At 31.8% G+C, this 10,771-nt stretch overlaps 1 protein-coding gene across 2 annotated transcripts in view; it reads right to left on the bottom strand.

Annotated features, from left to right (window-relative positions):
• LOC130805595 (uncharacterized) overlaps positions 1 to 8,726 on the bottom strand; it is a 30,649-nt gene extending 21,923 nt beyond the window's left edge. For both annotated transcript variants that reach the window (XM_057670384.1, XM_057670379.1), the window contains exons 1-6: positions 8,478 to 8,726; positions 8,321 to 8,393; positions 7,801 to 7,923; positions 7,311 to 7,480; positions 6,500 to 6,649; positions 3,982 to 4,125 (exon numbers count right to left, since the gene is read on the bottom strand). In XM_057670384.1, coding sequence (XP_057526367.1) covers positions 3,982 to 4,125; positions 6,500 to 6,649; positions 7,311 to 7,480; positions 7,801 to 7,923; positions 8,321 to 8,393; positions 8,478 to 8,534 — 717 coding nt within the window. In that variant the 5' untranslated portion in view covers positions 8,535 to 8,726. The remainder of the gene's footprint in view (positions 1 to 3,981; positions 4,126 to 6,499; positions 6,650 to 7,310; positions 7,481 to 7,800; positions 7,924 to 8,320; positions 8,394 to 8,477) is intronic.
• Between the last annotated feature and the right edge of the window lie 2,045 nt (positions 8,727 to 10,771).

Below are 10,771 nucleotides of genomic sequence, written 5' to 3' on the forward strand. Positions count from 1 at the left end.
CCTATGATGTCGATTCCATCTTGCCATTATACTGATCTACACTATGGAAATAATGACACCAAGGTCCCTTGCACCTAACGCTAGAGGACCCATCACTATCGAACCGTGAAACCCCATTACGTAACAATCATAAAGTAATAACAATTATAAACGGTTATCCTAACATATTAGCTATTATAATTTTAATGTTAAAAGTATTTTAGATTCTAGAAGGTATACTATAAGCTTTAATTTAGATATATTTTTAGAAAACTTAAATTACAACTCCCTCTGTTTCATTTCAAATGTCTCATTTGCTATATGTACGTTTGCCCATGCACTAATTCAATACTTAATAGCAATACTTGTGTATAATTAAAAATTTTAAAAACTAGATATTAATAAACCTTGCGTTGAGACGAATCAAACAAGATCTCATTGACTATTTTAATGCATTGATTAAGAATAAAATACAAATTAAGAATGATTAATGAATAGTAATCCAAAAGCAAATGGGACATTTAAAAAGAAACGGAGAATATGATAAAATGGATTTGTTTCAAGTTAACGTTCCATATTGTGATGTCCTCAAAATGAGTAATAACACCAAGAGACTGCAATCACAACGACATTCGCAATTTTTTTCTATGCATCTATTGAAGTGAGGCATGTTCTCGCATGGTTTCCCCTCAAAAAAAAAACCTTTTCTTCTAATAATTTAACATTACCTTCCCTAAACGTTCCATGAATAACCCCTATAATAGACACATTCAATTATCGACTATGATCCATTTTCCACAAAGATAAGAATGGGAAATCCAATACAAAAACTACCCTTGGAATAAAAACTCCCTCGTTAAGTTGTGTACCACCCGTTATGTAACCAGTTTGAGTGTTGTAGCGACGTTAAATCCTACTCCCTCCGTTTCTTTTCAAATGGCCTATTTGGTTTGGGCACATTTGCCAACTCACTAATATTACGCTTAATATCTCTAATTGTGAATTATTTAATTATATAAACCTATGTTGGAACAAATCAAACAAGATCTCATTTGTATGTTTTAACTTATAGATTAAGAATTAAATACAAATTAAGTGTGAATGATGAATAGTGTTCAAAAACTAAATGGGACGTTTGAAAAGAAACGGAGGGAGTATTATATAGTGTGCATGAATTTTCACGACCAAAACGTTGTGTTGAAAGTTGCATAACGTGTCACGATCATACCTTTACAATATATCACCTTTACAACGTTATTTATCTAGCCGTAAAAATTTGATTAACACCCTTCAACTTAAATTATTATACATCATTAAACTTATAGTTACTCATAATTTTAGTTGTTAAACAAAATAACTAACTAATAAGTTAATGAGTTATCCACTAAAAGTACCTCATAAAGTACAATTATAATAGCTATGAGCATATAATTGCATAATAATAGTAGCTCAACAACAATAAAGCAATTATAAGTTCAAAACACCCCTTATATGATTCTTTTCCAAACATTCACATTGCATCGACATCGATTTGTGTTATTACTCGGTTATAGTAATTTTCTCTGCAAACGCATCCACGATCAAGGTTTTATTCCATGATAACATGTGTGTTGTGTGTTGCGTGTTGCGTGCTCTAGGAGATTTTGGATTGCCAATTGCATATCAGGCGGAATAAGACTATGCCTTAAATTATTTTGTTTCTCTCTAGTCTCTACCAAAAGGTAAATTCAAATGAACAAAGTATTCACCAATTTGCTTGGCCTGCATTAATCCACATAGCTACAACTCTTTGACATCGTATTGAACATCGCACTAAATTATGCTTACACATGACACTTTTAAAGGTGCATTGAGACTTACACACATAAGCCACATTTGAAACATCAAAACAAGAAAAAGGAATGTCCATCACATATATATTAAGATATCGATTCTTATAAGTTGAAACTAAAAGCGATGGCTTTCAAATTTCAATTCTCAGATTTCCTACAATCAAGCTTATACACTTTTATAAATCTAACAAAAGAATTGCTACAAGATAAAAAGTAGGAAAGGTTGTCAAAACTTCAATTGTGGTGCACAAGGTCAACAAACAAAGACGATAAACGTATAATATTAGGTCTTGGTAGGCTCTAACATAAGGTTTAGAAAATACAAGCACCTATGTTAATAAAGCATATATAACATGTGATAAGTTGGGCCAACAATAATCTTTTAGGAAAGAAAAAGGTTACAAAAATCCAATTCTTGAATAACTAAATTTTTAGAGTTCAATAAATTGAGTTGTAGGCAAAAGTTAGCGTTTCGGGTAGCTTTTAGAAAGGATAATTGAACTAAAATTTGAAATTATAGAGGATTAATTTGATTTCGTTTATCAAGGTGATTCGACTTTTATATACCAAGATATAAGTACGTTAAATACGATGTACAAATAAACTTTCAATGACACCATTAATCACAAGCGGTCCTTAAGATGTCCATTTTATCCCCTATTAGTTCAAACACAATCCTTTTCCATTTATTTGAAATTAGTTCTACCATTTTGTTTTTGGCATTACTCACCAATTCTATTCAGCTTTATGGAGTCATCTTAGATATCATTCTCCATCATAATTTCTCTTTTTATTAAGACCATACAAATATTAATCATTACAAAAATACCCCAAGAACTTCCGTGTTATATAAGGATTGATAATCACACATGAACTTTAACCTCTTCACGTTTGTGTCATAGTATTTGTGAGAACTAATGTACAACAGAGCAATTAAAGGAAAGTGAGCTACACAATGTAATGCTTGAAAATTCACACAGCTTCTCACCTTAAATTCCAACTTTTGTATAATGGGTGGGTCAGCAAAGATTAATAGGAACTGAGTTACACAATCAGGTATGTTATTTTAGAGGTTGTTCTTTCATTTAGTTGCTCTTATCATTAGACTAACTAATTGAATACATGGTTTTAGTTAAAGGATTCATCTGTTGCTATCAATTTAGTGGCATGGGCTCACAAAGAGACTGATCGTAGTTCCTTATCTTAGAATAATAGTCAACATCATCCTGGTTCATTTTGAATCGTAAATCAAAAAACCTCGAATTGGTAGCAATAGATGAACCCTTTAACCAAGAGTTACACAGATTTTTGTAGGGCGTGAAACTCAAACCAACACAATACTCTAGATAAACCTTATCCTAAAATAAGCAAAATTAGTAAAGAGGACATCAACTTAGTAAGATTTTCTAACTCATGCATTTTAGGTTCATAAACAACATTCTTGCAAAGATCATTGATCTTCATAGATTTGTAACAGAAAATAGCAAATATTAGAGGCTGAGACTATAATGATTAATAAAATATTCATCTTCTTCTCTTACTATAACAAACACAATAACCTAGCGATTTATGTTCAAACTCAGGTTTTTCAATCAAAGAAATTTTGCTTTGCCATTATTTGCAGAAGTCATTGCCATAAAAACTTAACCCACTGGAAAAGACTCATCAACAGCCATTATCAACCACTATTATCAAATTTGCACTATATTGTGATTAGAGGTTTACCAATTCCAGGCTTTTTGATTTACGATTTAAAATGAACCAGCATGACGTAAACTATTATTTTTTAAGGTATCACTTTTATTTAAATTTCAAGGAAACGGAAGATTTAATTAGAAGAAAGAAACTCTTAACTTAAACATTGATCACCTCTCACTCATTGCTAGACTAAAGATCCCTAATTTGTCTTGTGCCTTAAGCACCTTGTAGGAAGGTACTAAGGCCTATCTCTCACTACTTATCGTAGAGCATTATGCCCATAAAATCAGAAGCATTTTTGTTGAAAGCTCCTCACTCGGGCATGCTCTTCAAAACTAAAAATCCTTCGTGAGCAGTCTCATGAAGATTTATCAACTCAAATTGACAACAAAAAAAAAACTGACTCTTGAAAATAAAAAAATCAAAATAAAAAATTGAAAATATTGTATATTAACACCATAAAGAAAATCACCTGTCCAGAAGACCGAACTTCTCTTTCATTAGATGGCAACAATGATAAGCAACGAACAAGTGCAGAAAGAGCAAACCTAAGCTTGCTTTTATCCTCTAAATTGAATTGGTTCTTCTGTAGTAAATCCATATAACTATCTAACACCTGGAATGAAACAAAAGAGAAGAAATCAAATTGATTAAAGATCACACCACGGTGAAACATAGGGGTAGAAAGAAAGGGAAGAAAGGAAAGGAACAAAGGTGTATTGTTCCTAAAACAACTATTGAACTCAAACCTCGTAAAAATTAATCACCAACGACAACCATACGCTTAAAAGTTTCACAATGCCATATTGCCACTAGGTGTGACATTTTCATCATAAATCCAATCAAACACTAAAAAAACCAAAAACTGCATGTATAAGGCTGTATACATAACATCGCATGGCACACAATAAAAACATGAATATTGTGAGTTGGAACTTGGTACTCATGGTAACTTTATTCAGTTCTCAATCCAAAACAATCTCAAGACAAATTTAAAAGGTGACAAGGAGTCACCCATATACAAAGAGAGGTCTCATAGTATTTGAAAGACAAAAAGGATCATGCCTTCTAGGTATAATGAAGCAATTTATCTACGAAATCAAAAACACCTCAAGAAAGTGTATTGAAAAAGGTGCACTAAAGGTATAACTAGCCACTGAAGCCCAAGAAAGAATTGCTAAAGTGCTTCAAAAGGCCTTTGAAAAGGCACACTAAGTCATTATGGCTACAAGAATGCATCCACGAAATTTGATTTTTAAAGTTGTGCACTTGTAGTTGCGCACACATGCCTACACTTAGTGCCAAGAATCTAGCATCCCAGTCAAAATAGCACATCAACCATTTCAAATATTTATTCAGGTACCCATAACTGAAGACAGTAGCTTCAAAGAGGAAAAAAAGCTTTGGAACCTAAACATGGGAGAGCTTTAATATCACATTCACTAGGTTAATTTCACTAAGAGAACCATATTAAAAAAAGGGGGCAACAATCAATCATGAATATAGGCAGCCCAGCAGAATATTCAAAGTTGTCATGTCATACTTAACTAGGAGATTGGAAAAATAGAAATATGTTATCATTTCCTTTTGTGTGTTTGTTTGGGATTTTTTAAACACATCACACAATTCCTATAAATAAATCTATAACAAAAAAATCTTTTCCGTTTCCCAACACCATCTAGAAATTCGTTGTCTTTTAGGTGGATTCCATGCCACCCAAAAATCTCACCCTCAGCATCTTACTAGACCATCCATGATCCAACCACCAACCTAACACCTCCATCACCTACACTGCTACACTACTTCCCTTCTCCAACCTCACAAACTCTACCAAAGTCGATACCACCAACCTATAACCTTCCCATGGTCATCACCACTCCAACACATGTTAAAAAAAAATAACTCCATCAGTCCCTCTCTAGAAACTCTTATAAGAAGAATGAAGTAATATCATTCTTCTCGTAAACCTAACACCATGCAACATACCCATCAAACACAAAGTATACCCCAAAATTATCAAATGCAATTCATTTCTTAAGAAAGTCATATAACACAATAGAGATCTTCCATATTCAATAAACTAATCTACGAGTAATTGAATTCAAAAAATCGGTAAACCAGACAATATAATTGAAGTACTAAAATATAGAGGGGCATCTAATAGAAGAGAGGGGATAGCACCTATATAAAGATTAAAAGGGAATGGGGAAGTGCATATAGAAGAGAGCGGAGGTTACAATGCAGTAGGCTGATAAAAATAAAATGAATACTTCTATCATCTTCCATATATGAACATGTAATGGGGACAAAGAACATTTATCATTTACAAAAAATAATTAGTTTTCTGTGCCCTTCATTTAGAAACAATATTGATCATAGCGTGTTTTATATGAAACTCTTACATCCATACACATTGGAGGTTATGTCACTATGGAAAGACAAATCTTCGTGGTGAACTCCATCCAATTAAAAGATATAAGAACATTGTCCCAGCAATGCTTAGGAACCCAGAACATGAGAGCAGTGGCCAGTGGACTACCAAACACATAATTGTTCCGCAATACGGACTCCTTTTTGAGAAGAACCTAATCATTTCTCATCAACCAAAATGCCCAAAAATAGAAAACAAACAAAGCAAAAACAAAAGATAGAATAAGAGAATGAGCTAGTTGCAATTTATGGAGAACTGAGGAGATGAGACAAAGGCTTTGAGAGCAAAGGAGAAACACAGTTATTAGGGAAGAAATAAGAGACTTGAACTCTGCTATCTACTATCCTCGTTTTCTCAAAAAGTTATTGCTTTGTCTTGCAATTCTTGTAAGAAAAACAAGTTCAATCTATTACATATAGGACAAGAGCACCCATAAACTTCTGAAGTATTACAATCTCCCAAACTTCTAAAAGGAAACAACTCACCTCTTTGTATAGCAACTTGCCATATTTCAATGGCATGCAACCATTAGAGAACAGTAAAAGAAATCAGATGATACCTTGTCTGTGTACATGAAAAAAGCAGGAGGATGAATCTGAACCATGAGATCAAGGAATTTAAATGCCATAAAGCGAACATCATTTGATAAATGTGTCATTGCCCTAAATATATAGGCCATCAAAAGAGATATTGGAGCCCCTTGAATGTCCTACAAAAGAAAAAGAAGAAACATACTGATGAGAGCACGCTGACAAATAAGCACTGCCAATTGATTGCCAAACATAATCCATCAAAAAAAATAAAAAAGAAAACCTATAGCAAACTTCCACAACCACAACCTCCTGTGCATTCCAAATATTGCAATGAGTAAAATAACCAACTAACGTATTGGCATTGACACTTGAATTATTGAATGACCCTTCCAAATCACTTCAAACAAGTAATATTTCCTCTATAATTTTAGTTAAAACATTTTGACTTCAGTGTTTGCATGCAATAATTTAAATGTTAACCACCAACTAGTAAAATAATAAAAATGTTGATATCTGGAAAATATACTTGGCCTCGGATTGAGCATTTTCTTTTTATATGTTGGCATTAAAGTATGATTGGAATAGAGTATGTCAAGTGCCAAGCTCAAAATGTTTCAACTGATAAATATGAGACAATTGTAACTTGTAATAAAACTCCATAAAATATACAAAATACCACATAGAAAAAAAATCTAAAAATTCAAAATTAATATTAAAAATATACTATCAAATTCAATCATAGTTTTAGCACATAATAAGGAAAAAGCGTTAACTTAAATACAAGAGCTCCTAACCAGAAAAGCTGAAAGATCGGCATATAGCAAGAAAAAAATTTACCTCCTTGCATCCTGGAAAAATAACGGTCTTAAATAGTTGATAAAGTGTTTCACGAACAACTTTGTCATCATCACTGATACGTTCACGCAATTTCTCGATAATGGCATTCTTATGCAACTTTAACTCGGTTGGAAATTCAAGCAACAATCCCCTAATACCTAGCAATGCATCTGCAAATACATAAAAGTAAAAACTATTTTTTATTACATGAGAAAAATATTCTGTTTACTATGAACAAAAAGGGCAGGCCATTTAAAAAAGAAGAAAACTCATGCGGAAACTCGAGCAGCATTAAATCAAAGTGATTAGTATGCTTTTAATAATTAATGGAATCATTTAGAAGAAGTTACCAGATTTATATTCATTTAACACATATATCTGCTCATCTACTAGACCAAAAGTTAAATCAAGACAGTCAAAATATTTTTTTCAATCATGGTTAATCAAAATACTGAAGACAACCATAGAAAATAAAGGATATAAAGCAGACCTCTACGAACTTTGACATTGTGATGAGATGTTTGCTGTAACAGTTCCTTCAATGTCAGTCCTTTTTTACTCACAGCTAAACCCTCCTTATCCAACGCCACACTCTGTTCCGGAAGAATTATAGCTGCCCATACACTCAACGTCATCATGAACCATTCATCAATTACAACAAACAGTAGCTCAACAGGGTACAACAAACATCCCGGCAATGAGAAAGGTTTGCAAAGTAAAATCCCAAAACAAATATCATTCCATTCAATAATTATTGATAATTCCATCTACGTATTCAGCTAATTAAGTCCTATTTAGAAACACACCATTTAATTACAATAAGAAACATTTAATCACCCAACAAAATAAGTAAAAATTAAAGCAATTCAAGACATGTAAATGTATTAGTTATCCATGGAGCAACTGAATTTAAAACAAAATTTTGTTTCTTTCAAATTTAAACCTGATTACTTGAAAAAAAAAACCAGAAATTAAAAAATTAAGGAAAAAGAAGGCATAAGTGTAATTACCTTTAGATTTAATTTCAGTGTTAGTCGCATTGGTTGGCGGGGGTAACTTCCTGCCCAACTTCTTTTTGAATTTCTGGGAACAAAAAAAAAGGGTAAATTCATAGAAATCCATCAAACAAGACAAGAGAAATTGAAAATTGAAAAAACAAAAAAGTACCTTGAAATCGACACCACGAGGCTGGGGTTTCTTTGAAGATGCCTTCGAACGACCCATGTCAACTTAGTTTTGAATTTGAAGATTATAGTCGTTTTCCTGTTTACGTAAACTTAGGGTTTGCGATACCAAATAATATATATGGTTTGAAGTTAGTTGTGGGGAGGGTTTAATGGAGGGTTAGAACAGCAGTCAGCAGACGAAGAAGAACACGGAAAGGGTTTAACGGGTTTAATGTTTGCTTGAATGTGAAAAAAGAACATGCATATGTATTCTAGGCAATAGGTTTTTTTTTTTTTTTTAAAAATTACCTATAATAATCTAAACTTTTCTACAAAAATCTTACATATTGATCAACTAATCTCAACTTTAGAAATATTTTCCTAAATTAATTTTGAGGTAACTCGATAATCTGTTATGATGAGTAATTTATCAAAAAAAATAAACTAAAAATTAATGTAAAAAAGAGAAAAATTTTGAAAATTTACATAAAAAATTTTAAATAATAAAATCAAATAAAAAATTTTTAACATTTTTTTAACATTTTTCGACACTTTATTTAAATTTATGTTTTATTTAAAAAAATAAAACTTGCTATAGCAAGTCATTTTGGTTACTGGATTTACAGTAGGAAAATACCTCTTAAAGTTGGTATTATTCAGGTTAATCAATAGATGTAATTATTATAGAAAAATCATATAAAGATTGGATTATTCTAGATAATTTTTTCTAATTCTTTGCCAATGATATTAAAATAGATATTTATGTTAAATTATTATGTAATATTTAAACTCAAATAAAAATTAAATTAATTTGAATTGAAAATATTAAAATATAAAAATATAAAATAAGATCTAAATTGCAATAAGTATTCTTTAGCGATTAAATAATATTGTCAGTTGACCATAGAACTTTATGGAGGATATTGTTGAATCTATATGAGAGAATATACCGTGGTGCATGTTATTCGCTGAGGATATTGTATTGGTAGCAGAAACTTAGGAGGGACTTAATAGTAAATTGGAAGAGTGAAGGGCAATTTTAAAAGGTAGAGGGTTGCACATAAGTCGTATAAAGACAATATTTACGATGCGACTTTAGTGGGGCAGAGCTGATAAGTGACCATTGGTAAATAACAATTATTAAGAGTAATGAGGAGATTGATGAAGATGTTACTTTTTGAATACATGCGGGTTGGCTCAAGTGGTGAGCAAGCATCGAGCTACTATGTGATAGGGAGTTTTCAAGTAGGTTAAAAGTTAAATTTTACCGAGTTGCAATTAGACATGCTTTGTTGTATGGAACATAATTTTGGCCCATAAAGAATATTTTTGAACATAAAATGGAAATTACAGAAATGCGTATGTTGAGGTGGATGTGCAATCACACAATGATGAAAGGAATCAGAAACCAGGAGTTTAGAGAGAAGTTAGGGGTTGCCCCCTTATTTTGCAAAGATGCATGAAAATAGGTTGAGATGATTTAGACATGTGTAGAGAAAGATTTTTGACGCCCCCATGAGAAGAATAGAAAGCATCATAGTGAGGGTAAGAGAAGTCGAAGAAGACCTATGAGAACGTGTGAGGAACAACTAAAAAATGACTTGCATGAGTTACACCTCTTTGAGGACCTGACCAAGGATAGATTTAGTTAGAGGCGTCTTATTCATGTCTTAGACTATTGATACTTTCTCACTTACTTGTTGATGTTCTTGTTTTTTGCCTTTTCATATCACTCTTTTACTTGCTTTTTATTATCTAATTAATTTTTTTTAAATATATTTTTATTTATACTTTTTAAAATTTATGATAAGGGTCAAGCTTGTGTTGTAAGATACATGCTTGTGGATTTAACTTCACTCAGTCCTTTTCATTGCAAGAATCTCTCAATTTGAGGATCTTTATCAAGTCGAGGGACTATTTTTCAGGATACACTGGGTACGATGACGATGATGATGACCATAGAAATGTATAATTTACCATGATGACATGAATTTATAATTATCAAAGTGTATATGGTTGTTAAACTTCTACACTTATTACATAATTGGAAAAATTATCCAGAATAATTCAAATTTTTACTGATTTTTCTATAATAATTTAAACTTTTGATTAACCATAAATAATCTCAATTTTAGGGTGTTTGCCTTCAATTTATTGGTTCATTTACAAAATTAACCATGGATTTATAATCACCAAAATGTATATGGTTATTTTATAGGTTCATTTGCAAAAGTAAAAAAAAAAAAAATACAGGTGAAATAATTTTTAAAAGAAAAAACAAAGAGAAAATTCATG

The sequence above is a fragment of the Amaranthus tricolor genome, chromosome 1 (genome assembly GCF_026212465.1).
Source record: "Amaranthus tricolor cultivar Red isolate AtriRed21 chromosome 1, ASM2621246v1, whole genome shotgun sequence".
NCBI classification, from domain to species: domain Eukaryota; kingdom Viridiplantae; phylum Streptophyta; class Magnoliopsida; order Caryophyllales; family Amaranthaceae; genus Amaranthus; species Amaranthus tricolor.